General features: G+C 47.7%; 2 protein-coding genes across 4 annotated transcripts in view; one reads left to right on the top strand and one right to left on the bottom strand.

Annotated features, from left to right (window-relative positions):
• The window catches only part of LOC128151697 (keratin, type II cytoskeletal cochleal-like), a 58,592-nt gene extending 49,157 nt beyond the window's left edge, over positions 1 to 9,435 (top strand). For all 3 annotated transcript variants that reach the window (XM_052809275.1, XM_052809276.1, XM_052809277.1), the window contains 8 exons: positions 617 to 825; positions 3,410 to 3,470; positions 3,983 to 4,078; positions 4,866 to 5,030; positions 5,172 to 5,297; positions 6,548 to 6,768; positions 7,301 to 7,335; positions 8,145 to 9,435. In XM_052809275.1, the coding sequence (XP_052665235.1) occupies positions 617 to 825; positions 3,410 to 3,470; positions 3,983 to 4,078; positions 4,866 to 5,030; positions 5,172 to 5,297; positions 6,548 to 6,768; positions 7,301 to 7,335; positions 8,145 to 8,332 (1,101 nt within the window). In that variant the 3' untranslated portion in view covers positions 8,333 to 9,435. The remainder of the gene's footprint in view (positions 1 to 616; positions 826 to 3,409; positions 3,471 to 3,982; positions 4,079 to 4,865; positions 5,031 to 5,171; positions 5,298 to 6,547; positions 6,769 to 7,300; positions 7,336 to 8,144) is intronic.
• Positions 9,436 to 15,342: 5,907 nt separating this feature from the next.
• Positions 15,343 to 18,831, bottom strand: LOC128151700 (keratin, type II cuticular Hb4-like). The gene is made up of 7 exons (XM_052809284.1): positions 18,318 to 18,831; positions 17,603 to 17,811; positions 17,033 to 17,093; positions 16,672 to 16,767; positions 16,239 to 16,403; positions 15,955 to 16,080; positions 15,343 to 15,567 (listed from the first exon to the last, which is right to left on the bottom strand). Exons 1-7 carry the CDS (start codon positions 18,768 to 18,770, stop codon positions 15,343 to 15,345), a joined length of 1,335 nt encoding a protein of 444 aa, XP_052665244.1. The 5' UTR covers positions 18,771 to 18,831.
• Positions 18,832 to 19,299: the final 468 nt, after the last annotated feature.

Raw genomic sequence — 19,299 nt, 5'->3', positions numbered from 1 at the left:
TGCTTGCATTTACTGAGAGTAAAGGGTTTTGCCCTGCTTAGGCCAGCTTTGTACCCCCTTTATTCAGCTGGTATTGCCCATCATGTGGGTACAGGCTTTAAAAAGCAAATCTGCACTCAAGCACACCACCACCAAATTCAGGGAGGAGGGGGCCTCGTGGAGAGGAATCGTGCCAGTAGAACATATCTTGACATAAATAAGAGCTTGCTGTGTTTGTTTGCACTGCCCTGTACCTCTGTGGCTTTACTGTCTTGCACTAATTGATCCTATGTCCTGTGTAAACTTCAGCTTTGGCATCCTCAAAATGCAAGGAATCCAGACCTGGAGTTTGAGTAACTGGATGACTTTGAGGTCTGTGGATGGCTTCTGTCAAGTGTCAGGCAAGCAGAATCTGCTTATCTTTAATTCATACAAAGCCTTAAAGTCATAAGCCAAGCCTCAGAGTAACAGTGCTCCCTCATGGTCTTTATTACCCTCCAGAGTTTAGGTGCTTCATATGAGCAATCTAAATTCTTCAAATACCATCCACAGCCTGTCCTTCCCTCAGGATCCAAACTCTGTAGTGTCAGCTCCCCCTTCCTCCCGCTTTCACAAATGTCTCTTGGTTGCTTTCCAGGTCCGATTCCTGGAGCAGCAAAACAAAATGCTGGAGACCAAATGGAGCCTCCTCCAGGACCAGAAGACCACCCGGAGTAACATTGCTCCTATGTTTGAGACCTACATCAACAACCTGCGACATCAGCTGGATGGGTTGTTGAATGACAGAGCACGTTTGGAGGGTGAACTGAAGAACATGCAGGATCTTGTTGAGGATTTCAAGACCAAGTAACGTATAATCTTCCCATCTAATGGTGTAGTTGAGCTGGCAGGTTGGTCAGTATTCTGGCAGAGATGTCCCCAGCTTTTCTGCTAGAGAGGGACATTTTTTTCCAGCCACGAGTTAGGTGTCTAGTCTAGGGAAGCTGCCTGAATTCTTCTTGCCTGGATCGCTTGTTGTTCCTGGCACCTTGTTCCTACATGGTCTTCAGTGGCTCCATCCTCTTGGCTTTGCTTTGGAGCCTTCTCAGGGATGGCTTCATACTTTGGGTTGGACGTGCCAGTTCGGGTCCTTAGGAACCCCATGGGAGCTCAGCGGGTTGGCAGGCAGCGGGTGAACTGCTGCTTGTTTTGTGGGTAGGTAATGGAGCAGGTCATCTGCAATTTGTAAGTGACTTTTCAGTCCAAATCGTGTCACCTGGGAGGAGTCCCATGAAGAAAGTAGCCTTTGTCCCAGCCTGTGCCCAACCCAACTGTACAGGGGAATGCCTTTAATTAAAAAAAGGGGGGGGGGGGGGGGAAAGAAAAGAGGGAGCTGGCATACTGGATCAAGCCAGAACTGAAAACAAACAGATCTAATAATCCACAGGGTGTGTTTAGGGAAGGTCAATAGCCAGTGATTCCCAAGGAGGTGCATGGGGATGATGTTTTCCCCAACCCTGCTCAGTTATTTCCACCCCATGCTCATTCACAGCTGTACTTTGCATCTCTGCAAGGCAGCAGCAAGGAGCTGGTTTGCACCCAGAGGAATTATGGCCCTAATTTTAGTTGCATGTCACATGAATGCAAGGTGCACAGGTGCATATTTATTCCTCCAGCTTACAGATCCATGTAAAACCAAACCCTGTATGTGCTAAGAGAAGGGAAGCAGGAATTAGGAGCCTAAGATGCTAGTGCAGCAGAGGGAGTGAGGATGGAGTAACTGGAGTTCAGAACCTGCTTCTCCCCATTTATATGAAGAAAATCTCATCTTCTAAGTAGAATACCTAAAACATGACTAGCTCTTTATGTGTCTGTTGCCACTTTTTCAATATGTCCAATTTACACAGTAATTTTCCATTTATACCTGGGGTAGGGGAGGAGATTTATATGCACAAGGCTCCAGGGGTTGAGATTCGGTCCCTTATTCAGTAACTGCATTGACTAAGGGTGTGGTTCAAAGTAAGCAAGTGCAGGAGCAGACTGTATTCATGCTATCCTTGGTGCAGGGCATGCCAAGGTGTGATAGTGCATTGGGCTTCCTGAGGCGCTTTGGGAGTTAATGGAGAATATTGAATGATTTGTCAGTTCGTTGACCAGCTTGGTGGAGCTTCCCCCAGGAAATGAGGAATTTGACAAACCATTCTAGAATAGTTCAGCCTTTTTACCTATCTCTGATTATCCATTCTGCACTGCAGGCCGTGCGTATGCGGCATGGTCATGTAATTTCCAGGTCATATATTACTCTGCAATAGTAACAGATGCAGATCACTGACCTCGAAAGGGACAATGTCCATTTCGGCTAGTGTGGATGGGCAAGCTTCCAGTGTGGAGCAGAAGGGGAGGTACATGAAGGCCGTTGAAAGTGAAGTAGCTCGCACTTCGGAAGGCAGATTACAGTGCTAGCCATGCAGGGACTGTGTAAATAAATAGACCAGTGTTCTAATTTTGGCAACAGCAATTCTGAAACAGCCAGAGAAGGTGGTTCCTGCTCTGTTCCTTGGATGACTTTCAGGATTCGTATAGCAGATTCTTGCTGTTTGTTTCAGCAGGTTGGCTGTACGTAGAATGGTATAAGGCAGGCTCTGAGATCCAGGCTTGCAAGTGGTACAAATCAGTGAACTCCCGTAAAGTCAACAGAGCATGATTTTTATCTGCTGAGGATCTAGCTCATTACATCTAAAGGTGAACACCTAACGAAGGGATGTAGCCAATATTAGAAGTTTGTGTGACTTTGAAGCATAGCGACTCTGTGCGGAATGAGAATAATTATACTTGGCTCTTGCCAGTACAGTGGCGGGCGATTGACACCAGCAAAATGTTCTCAAATGTCTGTAATAAGGAAGTGCACAGTGAAAGTAACATTAGCAGGTGCTTTGATCAGCATAGAGGAATTTGTTGAATCTGCTTGCATCTCTTCTGCATTTGTACTTGCTCTCTCAAGGGGCAAGTGAAAAAGCTGAGACCCTCAGGACATAGGCTGCCATCTTGCAGCTGTCCATGACTGAGGATAAGGAGCAGAAATCTTCTTAAGTGCAGTGAATTTTGATGAATGTGGGAAGGCCTTCGTGAGAAAGGCTTTCCAGATTAGTGGTCATGGCAGCGTGGAGCAGAACAGCTTTCAGGCATCAGCTCGTCCAAACCCTGGGTGAGACTGGAACTGGAACTGTGGAATACAGCTGGTACCTCTTGTGCAAATACTACACATGCAGCAGTGATACAGCAAACCTCTTCTGCCTGTGGCTGGCTTGCTTGGGGAAGTCATAGGCTTTGCTGCAGCAGTTCACAGAGAGAAATGGAGGGGGAGAGAAGGGAATCAGGGTAACTCTTATCTGTGATGTTTTTTCCTTTAACCCAGGCTCTAACTTCACACCAATCCCCTTTTTTCTGGCAGATATGAAGATGAAATCAACAAGCGCACTGCAGCGGAAAATGAGTTTGTGGTGCTCAAGAAGGTGCGTGCCGTGGATGTTACCTGAGGCTGATCATATACGTTTGCAGCCCTTCTCCCCCTTTTGCCCCTACACTCTCTTTGCTACAGCTGTGCCTAGAGACCTGCAGGTGAAGAATTACAGCTCTCATTTCTGCCTAAAGGCTGCCTCAGTGTAGGCACTGAAGTCTCTGTAGGAAGCTGGGAAGGAGTGCCAGGTCCCATGGATATCATAGATTATGGCTATGTCTGTCTTTGGGACATTTCCTAAGGCCTTCCCTGACTGTCCACACTGACAGTGGACTTGCAAACACAGGTCCAGGGGACCCTACAGAACATATGGGATCCTGCACACCAGCAATATTTAGTACACTGGTAGATAATTTTTAGGACATGGTGGGTCATTGAGCAGACGGACATGGAGAGCAGACAGCTTGGGGAACTTGATGGGTTTATGGCTGCTTTTGAAGCCATCAAAGGCTGGGTGGACTTAGTCATCAAAGCTATGGCAATCTCAATGGATTATCACTTTTTTAGGATGTGGATGCCGCATACATGAACAAAGTGGAGCTGGAGGCCAAGGTGGATGCGCTGACAGATGAGATTAACTTCCTGAGGTCTCTCTATGAAGCGGTAAGGTCCTTTCTGCTTCTTGTGGGTGCTGCAGTGTAGCTCCACCAGTGGGTGAAGAACAGAGAATGGTGACTGAGAAAATTAACGTGCTGTTTCCAGAGACAAAAAAGGCGATGGAGACATGGAGTCTTCCCTTGTCTAAGCAGAAATAAGCCTGCAAGTAAAGCGCACATCCTGTGAATTGTCACAGTGACTTCTCCCTATCTGGGATGTGAGATGGATTTATTGCGAATGTAGCCAGGATATGTATTATTTTTTTGATGCTGTTAGCGTGAAAACAAGGAAAACCAGTGTATTATAGCCAGTGCTGTAGTGCTGGTGTGTGCTTGTGTGTTTGTGTGCTGTGTGAGAGAAAGAAAGGAAAGCTCCCTGTCTAAGACACCTCTACCTTACCCATTATTTGCAAGATAAGAGTTTGATTGAACTGGACACTTGGATCCTTGGGTGAGATGGTGGAATTTGGCCCTCGCTTTGTTGTGAAGCTGATGCTCAAGCTTCTAGGACTAGCATTTCATGCTGGGTTCTTATCTCAGGAGTGGGGTAAACTAACCTTGCTGTCAAAATGTGGGTGATAAGAAGTAACTTAATTTCTGCTGTTGTTTGTTACTTTGTGCTTTGCAAGGTTGATGTGATTCAGCTGGTTTCCTTCTAATTACTTAATGTTTTGATTGAATTCTTATCTGCCTCCCTTTCCCTTTTCTTCTCAGATTTTCTCTTTAATTGGCTTCCAAAAGAGAGGCCCTTAAAAGTCAGTGATTAATGGTATTGTTTTTAATGCAACTGGCAGGAACTTAAGGAGCTGCAGGCCCAGATCTCTGACACCTCTGTGGTGCTGTCTATGGATAACAGTCGAAACCTGGACCTGGACAGCATCATTGCAGAGGTCAAAGCCCAATATGAGGAGATTGCCAACAGGAGCCGGGCGGAGGCCGAGTCCTGGTACCAAAGCAAGGTGAGTTATGGGAGAGATAAAGGCAGTTACAGCTTCTGCTAGTACATGTATCCTGTGTGTCATGAGTGGGAGAGATTTTAGCTGGCTAATTGACTGCCAGTCTGACTCCATCCTTTTCTCTTATACTGTTTTATGTCACAGTACGAGGCACTGCAGGTCACTGCTGGGAAACACGGAGATGATCTGCGCAACATGAAGAATGAGATCACAGAGATAAACCGCATGATCCAGAGGCTGCAGGGTGAAATCGAAAATGCAAAGGCCCAGGTGAGGAGCTGCCCTTGTTCTCCTGCTGCAGAGCAGTGGATTTAGCAGCAACAAGCGTGCCAGGGATCTGGGTGTAACACATCATCTGTAGAAGCAGTTTGGGGGTGGCTGCAATGCTCACCTCAAAAGACGTCAGTTCTGCTGGAGGGAGAAAGTGTGTTGTGAGCAATGAAATGCTGAGAGGCAGCTGAACTATAGGTGAGAACAAGTCTGCCAGCAGCCTGGGAGTACAGAAGGGGAGTGATGCAGAGCCCTTTCCAAAGGGCAAGGCTGCGTGTGGCCTCTCTCCCAGCCACACACATTCCTTGTACCCTCTTGCTTCTGGGATCTTTGTCCACTTCCTTTCTGCAGAAGGGAACACCATGTTTGAGCACATAAAAGAATTTTGCAGGTGTATGGGAGTTCTGTTTGCTTCCTCCAGGGACTGTTACCACTTTATCAAATCGCTGGTGAAAGCCAGACCAGTTGAGTGGTTCAGACCATGTTCAGGGCTGAAAACTGGTTGTGAATAACCAAGGAGCTCAAAGCTGGAGATAAGCTATTGTGATTCATCCATTTGTGTGTATTTGGTTTCAGGGCAGGGAGGCTTCAACACACACTTACAAGCAAAGAGCTGACCCGGTGCAGCTCCCTTGAATAATGAATGAGAGTAAAAAGCACATCCGTTCATTGTGAGCCCTTCCTGCCAGACATGGAGCTTTTTTGGAGGTGCAGGGGGCACAGTTGAGGATGCGACTGCCAGCTTGATGTGGCCCCACAGGGGTGCTTTTGGTATTGGTCTGGATTATTTGTTAACTGCAGGTCTGCTCGAGTCCATGCTTGCCTCACATCAAAGCTTGCTGGAGACTAACTGGCTCTGAACAAGCTCTGGGGCATAATAGGAGAGAAAACTTGAGCCTGCATTAACCCTAAGTGTTGCCCTGTTGTGTGTGGTGTGGGTGAGCTTAAGAAGCTGAGGATTACCTGAAGAAAGTCTTCCAAAAATGTAGGCAGTGGAGAGAAGTAGGGTCTGCCTTTCGGAAGAACGTATCTTGGGATGAGATGAGCTTCCTTTGCAGGCTGATCTCTGCCCAGTGCCCAAAAAAATGTGTGGGCATAAAACTGTAGGGATCTAAGTTGAGCAGATGGCTCTAGGGCTCTACAGAGACACAGAGATTGTCTGGCCGGTAAATGTCAGAAGTCCATGGGCAGTAGTGTCTTCCACCAAGGAGCTGAGATTCCCACTGATGTGCTCTGCTCTGTCCCTGCAGCGTGTCAAGCTGGAGGCAGCCATTGCTGAAGCTGAGGAACGTGGTGAGTTGGCTGTCAAAGATGCCAAGGCAAAGCTGGAGGAGTTGGAGGCAGCCCTGCAGAAGGCGAAGCAGGACATGGCCCGGCAGCTCCGCGAGTACCAGGAGCTCATGAACGTCAAGCTGGCCCTGGACATTGAGATCGCGACCTACAGGAAGCTGCTGGAGGGAGAGGAGAGCAGGTGGGTGCAGCCTGTGTGTTTTACATGAGGAAGGGTCCAGCCCTTTGTTCCCATCGCTTGGGCACCTTATGAGGGCCCGATTCCAACTTCTGCAGGGAAATACAGAAGAGAAAACCTTGCATTTTAAACTTATTTTTGGTCCTGAAAATGCTTTGGCTGAAGAGCCAAACTGGCAAGTTCTGGGGAAAATTTGATACTTTTGGTGAAAATATGCAAAGAAGAAAAAAGTTGTTTTCCATCATACATTTGATGCTGTAGCAGAAAATTTCCAAGTGGCTTAAATCCCCGTGGAATTAGGACAGAGCTCCTGTGCTCTTTCAGCCCCCCTGCAGGTGATAACAGAACTTGTAAATGTAGGGCCAGAACAAAGCGCTGGATGGCACACTTATGTTGTCTGAATTATTTACAACAGTGGTAATAACTCACTGCCATTGTCTTCATCCTCAGCACTGAGGCCCTGGGGGAACACTGAGTAATGCAGAGTCTAACATGTCCTCTTCCTTTTTGCCTTTGTGTTTTTCTTCTCCAACAGGTTGGCTGGTGATGGAGTTGGCAACGTCAACATCTGTGAGTTGATTTTATGATTTATAATAGTTACACATAGCCGTGTGCCTATAGAAAATGCAGGTGGGGACCAGCTGGGCCTGCATGCAGGAGCCTCATAGTGTCCTGCCTTAGTTTCTGCAACCCACATAGCCCCCTTCTTAAATGAGACCCCCACTGAGACAATTGATAGTGCTGCTGGCTCCATGGCAGACTTCAGCTCTAACTCATCTGTATGAAATTTAACTTGGGGGAATATTGATCTTTCTTTCCTCCCATTTTTGCATGGAGAAAAATGTACTAATGAGAAAGGGCATTGCCTGGACTGGAAGTTAGTGCAAAGGTGATGGTAGAGGGTGTCTTTCCAACTTGGGAAGCATTGCATATTCACCTTGCCTGGACATTGGGCAGATGCTGGCATCTTGGAGACGCTGTCCACAGCTCTAAACCAGTGGCTCTACTTTTCATTCACTTAATTGCCACTGATAGCTGGTGAACTACATGCCCACAGCCTCTTTGGTGCACCAAGAGATGAGCTGAATGTGTTTATGGTATGGGGTTCTCCATGCTGCAGGAGGTCCTGAGCCAGACTGAACAATGGAGAAGGGGATGGACTGCTCAGCCCTCGCATGTATCTGGCTTGGCACAGAGAATAAATGCTCTGGGCCAAAATGTAACAAGAGATTAGTGTCCCAGGCCTTGCGTTTTGCAGGAGATCACAGAGAGTTTTCATCTGGTTGCTGCAATTTAAAAATGCCCTTTTTGTGAGAGTGCCAAACTGGGTTTGAAGTTCCCTGGCGTTTACGTTTGGTTTGCTTCTCTCTGTGCCACAGCCGTGGTCAGCTCCAGCGGTGGAGGTGTCTATGCCAGTTCCAGTGGATTTCTGGGAGGAAGAAGTGGAGGAGGCTTTAGCCTGCAAGCAGACATGGGCAGCGGGGTGCTCGGCCTCTCCTCTGGGGGTGGCTCCAAATCCCACACCGTGACCACAACCTCGTCCAGCAGGAGAAGCATCAGGAAGTAACTACAGGAACGGAGATCAACGGTATCCATTACATGGGAGGAGGGAAACCATAGAAAGAAAAGTCTTGCTGCCTTCCTTTTATAGGACAAATTGGCTGCAAAATTTCTGCAGTAATGAATGAATTGGAATAAGACATACCAGAGTACCTGACCCTGCCACATAATGCCTAAGGCATGATCCTGCACTGTTGAACTTAGTGGGAACCATTCCACTGAGAGCAGGTTCAAGCCTGTAGGGTGAAATTTATCCAGTGAAGCAGGCGGGATAACGCTTTTGTTACTTGTGTGCTTGGTACCCCCTGCTCAGGGCTGGATTTCACCCTTTGAAGGGCAAAGCAATCATTTGAGTGGCAAGTTATTCCACATTTCTGCTGTGGTTTTGCGAAAGAGACCAGAAGATTATCTCCCTCTTAATAAGATTTGGAAGATTTTATTCCCTTAGGCTCCTCAGAAAATGCCAACCCTTGTTAACATTTCAGCCTGGGTTTGTATTCTTAAAGTATACCAAGAAGAAGACAGTGAAACTGTTTTGGGTTTCTCCTTATTTTCTTTGGAAATGGGCTCAGAAATTGAATTCAGCAATTCTCCTCTGAATGAGCTGATTTCTTACCGAAGGCGATGCAGACATATTCAGGTTCTTTATAGCGAAGTAACTCGTAAACAAGCTCCCCCACCCATTCCCTCTCCTTAATAGAAGCCCAAAGCTTAAGGGATATGAAGTTGCTTAAAATTATAAGTAGCAAACTAAAATGGGAGATAACATTCCCCATCCTTGGGTGTCTCTGTTTACCATCCTATATTTCAAAGTGTATCTAGTGATATCTGGTGTCTTTACTACAGCTAGGGAAAAAGCGTGTTTTGTTGATGCAACATTACAATAACTACTTGTTCCTGCCAAAATGTGTCTTCAACTTAAACATGCCAGGGAAAATGGTTAGGTCATTACTGCAGTAGGAAGAATTGTTAGATAAATAACTCAAAGAAACTGCACAGAACTGTTGTATTGCATGCTCAGCCATGTCCTAGCAGTGTATCTTTCATTGACGTTTTATGCCTTTGTGGTCTGAGACCTTGTCATGAGGCCATTAATAAAGTTTCTCTATTGCATGCTTCTTCAGTCCCAGCAGAGTTCCTTGTCTGGGCTGCCCTGGATACTCAGGAGCTCTGGAGAACATCCAATGTTATCACCATCCTCCTGTCTCCAGAGCCTGCGCACGGCTGTGTCCCCTGGAGCAGTGCTACGCTGCGGTCAGGGTCAGGATTTAGGGTTTGCTGCCTGCACAGTCTTTCATTCCTGCGTGAATTTTACCCACCTGCTTTGCACTGAGTCTGGGCAATGGGATGATGGGACTGGTTTTGTTCAAGCGCTTGGCTTCAGCCCAGTCCCTGATCAGGACTCAAACTGACTGAGACCAATCCCTCTCTGAGCACCATCTTCCTCTGCTGAGCTGAGAGGAGCTAAACATTGGAGGAGACACCTCTCTTGCAGATGGCCAAAGCTTGGAGAGGTGAATCTGGGCCTTGCTGCATATGGACAACTCATTCCTGCTCCTTTTGGGGCAGCGTGGGGTGAGACGGGCTTACCCCAGGGCGGTTTGTGCTTGCTCCCATTCTCCTTGTAGGGCCATGGTGCAGATGCATTGCGAGCCCTTGCTGGAGCTGCTGTTGTAGAAAGCATCACCCCAGTGGGGATGGGACCAGGCAGAGATTTTGTAGTCACTGAGAAAAGCTGTTTCCTCCAGGGTGAGGATGGCGACAAGGCTGCCAGTGCCTTGAAGGATGCTTTACCCACCCGTGCGCTACCCAGGCCCCATCGCTCCAGTACCCAAACACAGCCCAGCACCTCATGCCTGAGCAAGCACAGTGCTGAGCCTGTGCGTGGTTTTACTGCAGGTGCGGCACTAATGGCAGGGAGGGGAGGAAGCCAGGGTGCCCAGCAGAGCAGTGTTATCAGCGGCCTGGCACACCCAGCTCACCGCTTTTATGCCATGGCCAAAGGGTAAAATGAAAAAATTCCCCTGAAGTTAAATGAAACGAAAAGCTGATAGACGTCGCCCAGATGTTTTTGGCAGGAGGTGCCACTGTTTGCTGTCGCGATGAATTGTGGGTCTCTCTTAGCATTACAAGAGATTAGCAGGGCTCCACTGCTGCTTCTTGAATTTTCAGGTGTGAGGCATGCAGCACTGACCTGGGAAGGGGCACTTGCAATCTGCGTGGCTGCAGCTTTTCCGCATTAGCAAAACCACATGCACTGCACACTGATGATGGGGAAAAGGGCATCTGCATGCTCCAGGAAATGCCGTGAAATATCTTTGTGAGTCCATGCAGATGGATGCCCTTTGTGCTTTCTGCTCGTTCTTTGGATCTGGTCTTGGCTCAGTCTGGGGTCATAAGTGGAGCTGGTTAAAATTTAATTTTTCTGCTTCAGAGGGGATGCTGATCTTACAAAGGCGAAGTGCCCTGAATTAGTGTAAAAGCAGGTGTATTGCAAGTCTCCTGTTGAGTGCAATTTCTGCAAGTTGGATTCAGGAGAAATAATTCAGCTTCAGAAGCAGCTTTGCAATGGAGGAGATTTTTGCACTTCCAGAGAAAGGAGACAGACGTGACCCAGAGAAACGCAGCTCCAGAGCCCTCCACCATGGAGCACTACCGCTGCCAGACTGAGCAGCGTGTGAGCTGCTTTCGGTGCTGATGCCCGCTTTTCAGCAGGCAGAGCCATCACCCAGCTCTCGTCGCTTGGGCTGAGGCTCCTGGGGTGCCAGACTTTGCCTCCCACTGCTTTTCTGAACAGCAGCTGAGCTTTCCGTGCTGGCGGGCAGGATGTCACTGCTGGAGAGAACAGAGGCAAAAAAGAACGATGATGGGAGGATGCAGGTCTCAGAGGTATTAAAAGGTAGAAAAAGCCATCAAACAACCCACAAAGCAGTATTTTTTGGCCTCCCTGTTTTGCAGCTGTGACTAAGAAGAATAACAAGCATCTGAAATGGGTGTAAAATCGAACAGAGACAAAGCATGTTCATGTTGGTGCAGGGCCAGGAACGTGCTGGTCTGGATGTGGGAGTGAACCGGCAAGCTGCTGTGGTTCATGGAGGAGCTGTGAATTTGGGCTCAAAGAATTTAGGGAAAGTTAGAGGTCGTTTAGCTTTGCAAATGTGAGTTGAGGGAATGATGGAGCCCAGCAGAGAGCAAAAGACAACTGCAGAGGGCGATTTCTCCTTGAATGGGCAAGTGCTTTGACCCATCTGGTGCCATCTCAGGGACGCTATTCTGTTCATGCTTTGGGGCAGGGTAAGGGCAAGACATCACAGCCCCATTTTCCCTCCTGTTACAATTTAGGCAGGTAATACTACACAGTCAGGAGCACATCCATCTTTCTATACTCAGCTGTGTAGTTTCAGCCTTCCACAGTACAGCTCCATAACCGTACCTGTTGCTTTCGTCACTGAAACATCTCAAAGCCCTTAGTTATTATCATGTCAGTTAAACATCTTAATAGCTCTGCCCTGGTGAGAGCATGTTAATGGCTGCGGAGGTCGCTCCATGCATGCACTTTAGTCACAGGCATTAAAGATGCCCAATTGATTTCATTTGGGTGGTCAGTAGTATGTCCTCTTTCTAAGCCAGCTCTACAAGGAGATCTTGCTGCTTCCTGAGCGCATAAAAGCAGTGAAATTGCTTTTTTTCCTTCTTACAGCGTTGCTGGTTTCCATGCAGGTGTAAAGCCCAGCTATTCCTGCCAAGGCACAGAGCACTTCACCTTCTGCCTCTTGCTCTCTGCAGTGTAAATGCACAGTAATTATACTTTATAATACTTATGTAAGCATACTTTGCAAGCTTTCATCTAATTCTTTAAGCAATACTTCTTTGAGTGTTTTTGCCATCTCTGCTTGCTCTTGGCCTCTGTATTTCTCCCCTCCTAGTATGCTGTCCTGATTTTCTCTCTCCAGTTAAGTGCCCCAGCTGAATGCTGTGTACCTGCTGACCATCCCTGGTATTTCCTTGCGGGCTGCGTTGCAGGATGCGGTCACTTTGCTCCATCCACCTACCCCTGCGGCACTGCTGTACCACCAGCTGCAAACATGGGGATGCAAGGTTGGACATGTGTTATTGTAATAACAGGACTGAGGTCACTGGCAATGCAGTTCTGTCCACAGATGTCAGAGGGTTTTACAAAGGAGGTAAGTTCTGCTCTTCTTTATAGGGAAACTGAGGCAGAAGAAGAGCAAGGACTCAGATGCAACCAAGCCTGGGAAGAAGGCTGCATGCAGATGGTGGGGAGCTTTCTTCCCCAGTGTTTAAGCTGCATTTGCCTCAGTTTCCATCAGTTTTTCAGTGACTGCTAAGGCCAAAACCCTGCTCTGCAGTTGATTGAGATTTTCATCTGATGTTTAAAAGGAATTAAATGGCATGAAACCAGTATGGGCTGGGCTGAGTCCCCAGCTCCACTGGGCAGGGAGGAGTAAGGTGGGGGGGAGACAACTCCTCTCCTGGGAAGGCTTCCACCTGGGAAGCCTAATTAGCTTGATGGGAAGCCTAATTGGCTTGATGAGGTTATAAAGGGCAACACCCCATACAGTAGAGATGAAAAGAGGTCCTCCGGTCTCTTGAAGATGGTGGGATTTTGTGTTCTTGCACTGGGGCAGCCCCAGCCTGGGAAGAGGTACGTACCATGGGCTGGGACCTGGGTCTGCTTTGCCTGAGGGGTTGCTGCAATGAGCTGAGCAGGACCTGGTCTGGTGCCAGGATGAGAGGAAGGACAAGGGGCTGTAAAACCATCCAGCAGCTACTGGTATCTGGCTTTGAGGAGTTCCCAGGCAACTTGAGGCAATTGATGATAGTTTTAAGGGGTTTTAGCAATCAATGATAGTAATAAGTTTCAGTTAGCTTCATGCAAATTGCTGGAGCATCTTTGCTTAGTCAGTGCCTTCTAAATGTTTGTGTTTGTTTGTTTTTGCTGGGGGAAAAAATCATTTGGAGCTCCACCCTGTCCTAATGAAGACATCTAACCTGGGAAGCACCTGTTTCTTGTGCCTTGCTGGCAGCCAGCTAGCTGTGTTGTAAACACTCAGTGTTGGGTGGAATGGGTCCTGCTCCTTGTGTGCAGGTGTGAGGCAGAAGAGAGCTGTGCCTTTGACTCAGTGGTGCTTTGGAGAGAGGTTATAACCTGTCTCCTTGCATAGCTGCTCATGTGCGTGGAGAATAGATGTGTTGGGGGTTACGGGAGACCACTGAGGTGTGGTGTCTGGGTTAGGAAGGAAGAGCTCCGGTGGACAGAGGGCTTGGCCTGTGCCTGTTTTAGACCCCTGTAAGCTTTGGCTTTTGAGGTGCTGGAGCAGAGACAAGAATTAACCCTCCTTTCCCCAAATGAAGGTGTCAAATGAAGGTAACTGAGTTGCTATGTCAATTTATTGGAGATGCAAGACTAAAACTAGAATAAAAGCCACTGACAAAATACATGGTCATTAGAAATAAATCACTACTTCCCCTTTTCCTTCAAACAGGGTTAATGCACTTAACTAGCAGTTTAGTGTGCTAGGTACTGGACGACGAGGAAGGCAATTGATGCTGGTCCCATGTGTTTAAGATTGTGTTTGGATCCCTTGAACAAGATCACACAGGAGCTTTTTGTCTTAGGGACAGACATGTTGATGGATCAGCCCTTTTCATACCTGACAGCAGACTCTGGCCTCCAGACCCTTCAGTTATGATGGCATTTATGGCAACAGATGAGGCAGACCATTAAAAACCCAGAAGAAAAAGGAAAGTTGAGGATCAGTTCCAAAACAGGTAATGCAAGTACATAAGCAAACTGCCTTCAAACAGCAACAGCCCTTGAAATCTGTCCTTTGGGGCAAATAATCAATGAAATCAATGCAATGTGTAGGAAAACTACAAGCTAGGCAATTTTAGGCGAGTTTTGCTCATGCCAGGGGTATATGTGTAATCTAAAAGGCCAACTGATAAAACTAAGTTGATCCAGGGTGGGAGCTGCTATAACAACTGGGCTGGAAAAAGCTCTAATGAAAACGCTCTTAGATAGAAGGTGCCCTCTCTCCCACTTCATTTTAATCCTTGAATATGTAGGAGTAGAAAGAGCAGGGAACTACACCAAAGGCATCTTGTTTTAACTGTGTAATGGGAGTGATGAGGGGGATTTTAGCCCTTCTTGCTCCTAGATTCCCTAGCAGAAATAGCAGAACTCTTGAGCATAGAAAAGACCTCTTTGCCTTTTGTATCCCCATGTAATGGAAAACGGGAATGCAGTCTGGGGGAGCTGGGTGCACACCAGCTCTGGCTTGGCTGTTGCTGTGTGTTGGCAGAAAAGTATGCGTGTTGCTTTGTTTCCAGCCTTGTCATTTATCTACAGCTCTTTACATGTTACTCCTGGCTGACTTGGTCATGGACACCACCTTCGTGTAGGAGCTCCTTGTGCTCCTGCTGCTAACACCGTCACCGCAGCTCACCGCTGTGCCGCAGACCCCCACACTGCTGGTCCAGCATGAGTTTCTGTTGGCTGATGCATGGGCACTTGCAAAGTCAGGCTTGGGGCTGTAGGTGAGACCTCCCTGTGAATGGCAAGCAGCTGCAAAAGGCAGAGCAAAGCTGAGTTTCAACTCAGGGAATTCCCTGCAGAAAAGGCAGAAGATGCCTGAGTTTGGTAGAAGGTGAATACTCCAACTTACAGGTGTTGATGGGGAAGCCGCCTTCTGCACAGAGCCTGCAGAGAATGGGAAAAGGTTGCACGTTATCAATCTATCTTGAAATACAAAGCCCTTTAGCCTCGACTGTGAGCCTGGCCCTCTCTAGCCTATCTCTTGCTGTTGGACTGGCTGCTTGGGTGGGTTTGGACTGGTGGAGGTCTGTTAGGACTGATGGGAAGAACTGATCATCGGCATCAGGACTATGTGGTTGATTTGCAGCACAGCAGCTCTGCAATAGCACTGTCCGGTTGTTTTTCCTTTCAACACATGCATCTAAAGTAGCTTGTGCAGCCCTGCTAGGGTCTGTCACTCACCTGGTCTCCTCTCCCTCCAGCAGCTTCCTATAGGTGACGATCTCGATGTCCAGGGCCAGCTTGGCGTTCATGAGCTCCTGGTACTCGTGGAGCTGCCGGGTCAGGTCTGCCTTGGTCTGCTGCAGGGCTGTCTCCAGCTCAGAGAGTTTGTGCTTTGCATCCTTGATGGTTGTTTCCCCACACTGCTCAGCGTCAGCCACGGCAGCTTCCAGCTTGCAGCGCTGCAAGGAGCAAGACACGGTCAGTCTTGGCTGTCTCTTGCTATCTTCAAATGTAATGCATTATCAAGAGATGGGTTTAAAGTCTGTGCGTTCAGCCCAGCAGTAAGATGGACATGCAGTCACCTCTGGCAGGGGTTTGAGGGAGCTGGACATGCAGTTTCAGTGCTCCGTTGTGTTGCTTACAGGGGATGGGATGCTGTAACTGTATCTGCCTTGAGGTACTGCATGACTTGGGCTTTAATGCAGCCCTAGTTGGAGCAGCAGAGTCCCAGCTGACGTGCACCCTTTGCAAGGTGCTATGGCACCATTTAATTTAGTTGTGGAAGCTCACAGGAACAGTGATTCGCTCTCTGCTCTGCCAAAACAACCAGACCTGGCTGTGCTTACCTGGTCCTTGGCGCTTCTGACTTCTCTGTTCAGTCTCTGGACTATTGATGTCAGCTCAGCTATCTTGTTTTTTGTCTCTCGCACGATGTCAGCGTTTCTGCCTGCAGTGACTCGCTGCTCCTCAAACTGAAAAAGCCCAGAATTCATTGTTGCATATCCCAAAACCACATGCTTTGAGTTAAATCAGAGCAAATCAGGAGAATGGGGGGGCTGTTTCTCAGCATTTGAAGTTGGTCTGAAGAGAGAAACTGCACCCAAACCCTCCCTCTGCCAGATTTTCTCACCTTGCTTTCATACCATGCCTGCGCTTCTGCCCGGCTCCTGCGGGCAATGTCCTCATACTGAGCCTTGATGTCCGCAGTGATGCCATCCAAGTTGAGATCTCGGCTCTTGTCCATCTGCATGATCACTGAAGTATCTGAGATCTGGGCCCGCAGCTGGTGGATTTCCTGGTGGCGACATGGGGTTGAGCTGGTCAGAGATGCTGGTCCTGCTGTGCTCTCAGTCCAGCCCTAAACTGGTGTGTCACCCACACTGTGCAACTTGGTCCTCCTTTGTGGTGACCATGCAGAGATGAATTGCCAATTCTTAGCATTCACCGGAAGGGATGACCACTGCCCTGTGTTACCCCCTCTTCCCCTGTCCTTTGGGATAAGCAGCTTCAAAATCCAGCTGGGAAACGCAAATGATGGCTGGAGCAATAGGGAGGCTTCTTACCTCTTTGTAGAACATTCTCAGGAATTCAGCCTCTTCTTTCAGGCTTTCCACCTTGGCTTCCAGCTCTGCTTTGTTTAAGAAAAAACAGTCTGCATCCTGTAGACATGTTGGGGATAGAAGAAGGAAGTTTGTTAGCAGGAGCAGACTCAGGGCTACCCTTGGGGTGAGGGACTTTCAGTGCTGGTACTGTGACCATGTGCCAGCTCCCAATTACACAGTTGCTGCTGATTTGAGTTCAAGTAAACACAAGCACCAGCTCCTGCTTGTACTTGTTTTGTGTGCTGCTTTTGGGAAATAAATCACTGCATGCACCCCAAAGACCTGAACCCGGAGAGGAGAGCTCGAACAGCCCCTTCCTCACCTTCTTCAGGGCAATAAACTCACTCTCGGTGCATGTCCGCTGGCTGCATTCGTCCTTGTACCTGCATGGGAAAATGGAAGATTTTGTTTTGAGTTCAGCACAATTACATCTTTGCTTGGGTTTCTGCAGGCCTTCTTTCAAGAAGTGAAACTCCTAATTTTTTTCCTTCTCCCCAAACAGTGTTTTGGGATGCTTTGGTCTTGTTTCATAGCCCATGGGAAAGCAAACGTGTTTTCAGAGAGGTTTCTGTGTCTTTACAAATTTGCAGAAGAACGGTTTTCATTTGACCTCTGCAATAGCAAATAGCTCCTGAACTTTTCTAAATGTTAATTCCTTGAATTAGGAAGGAGAGAAAGAGAACCTGGAAGAGGGACATCCTCTGTTGTTTCCTCCATCTCTGTGTAAATTGGGACCTTGTTTAGTATACTGAGATCCTGGTAGACCTCTCCATCTTCCGACTGGTTCTCTAGGAACCATTTACTGCCACGAAAAGTTCACAGTTTCTGCCTGTTTACAAATCTCTAACAACATTTTGAGCCCTGCACTCACATTTCTCTGTTTTTTACTTACATTTTCTTGTTGGTTTCCAAAACCTGCTGTGCTGCTTTCAGGTCTGTTTCTAACTGGGTTCTGTTGCGCCCCAGTGCTTCCAGCTGCTTCTTCAAGTTACCAGTGTAAGCCTCTAACATGGGTATGATGGTATTCTTGCAGTGTTTTTGACCCTGCAAAAAGCTCCACTTGGTCTCCAGCACCTTTTTCTGCTGTTCCAGGAATCGAACCTGAATCCCAGAAAGCAAAATAGGAAACGAGATGAGGATTAAGAGCTTGTGAGAGCCAGTGTCCATGCAACAGCGGTGAAATGTGTTCCTGCTCTTGCTACACGTGAACAGCTCTTGGTACAGCGTTTCCTAATCCAGTGTGCTTTTGTTCTGGGCCACCCATGTAGAAACGCACAAAAAAACCTAAGCACTTCTAGAAAGGAGAGATTTGCAATAAATTGGGGATGTGCAGAGAGGAATGGGAAGGAACTGGAAGGCTGATTAAACTGGTCTTGGCTTGTTCCCTCTCTGTAGTCAGGCCGAGAGATCAGAGCAATAATGCCTGTACACTGAAGCTTCCCCAGTGGCTCATAACCACCTTGGTGCTCAATTGGCACCCTTATGCAAGTTGCCCTCAATGTCTAAAATGAGTTGTCTTAGAAGGATTCCATGCCCTCTTCATGCTAGACACCTCACTTGGACTCTAGTGCCTGCAGACTGGAGCTGGGGAGGGGTTCTCAGCTCACCTTGTCAATGAAAGAAGCAAATTTGTTGTTGAGGGTCTTGATCTGCTCCTTCTCTTGGTACTTCGCTGTTTGCATGTTGGGATCCAGTTCCAGTCTGAGCGGTTGGAGCAGTTGCTTGTTGATGGTGATGGGTATGATGGTGCATGGTTTGGAGACTCCGCCAACCCTGTAGCCAAAGCCAACACCTCTGTAGCCAAACTTTGTGCCAGCTGCACCAAAGCCATATCCATGTCTTGGAGGAGGATGTCTTCTGACAGCTATTCTGGGCCTGGAGCATGCCATACCATCAAGGCTTCTCCTGCTGAAGTAACCCAAACCACGGTAGCCCATGCCACCACCCCAGTGACATGAGACGGTGCTGAAACTACGTCGATTCCTGGGAAGAGCTACAGAGGAAGAGACGAAATTCCTGATGGCATGGCCGGAGCTGATGCTGTAGGAGCAGCAGGACATGGTTGCTGGTGGGAGAGGGATTGGTGCAGGCGATGTGCTGGGAGCAGATTCTAGGGCGCAGTTCCCTCTGATCACAGTGGAGCACCTTCCTTTTATTTACATGGAAAATGGGGCGAGGCTGCATGAAACTTCCACAAAATGTTTATGATGCAAAGAATGTGAACTACTTAGCATATGTTGTGCTTACCAACAGAGAAAGCAGCAGCATATTTGCCCCATTTACCAGCAGAGAAAGCAGCACCATATGTGTCCCATAAAGGTTTGAAGAATGCTGTTAAGTCAGAGGGGTCAATTTAGGTCTTGTGTAATAGCAACAAAAATTAGGGGAGTTGTGCTGGGTGAATTGTTTTCAGGAAACATGGTAAAAATTGCATGTTCCCCTTTTTATAGGTTGAATGAAGTGGAACTGAGACTTTGAAAATGTAAAATGCTTTTCTATCAAAGGAGATCTTTATGTTTTGCTGGTACCTCAGCTTGCAAGTAAGAGCTTTGACGGAGAATGCGATTCAACCTGCTGTTTAATAAAAAC

This window comes from Harpia harpyja, chromosome 15, assembly GCF_026419915.1.
Source record: "Harpia harpyja isolate bHarHar1 chromosome 15, bHarHar1 primary haplotype, whole genome shotgun sequence".
NCBI classification, from domain to species: domain Eukaryota; kingdom Metazoa; phylum Chordata; class Aves; order Accipitriformes; family Accipitridae; genus Harpia; species Harpia harpyja.
The sequence above is the reverse complement of the archived record's forward strand: the minus strand, read 5'-3'. Positions and strand labels throughout refer to the sequence as shown.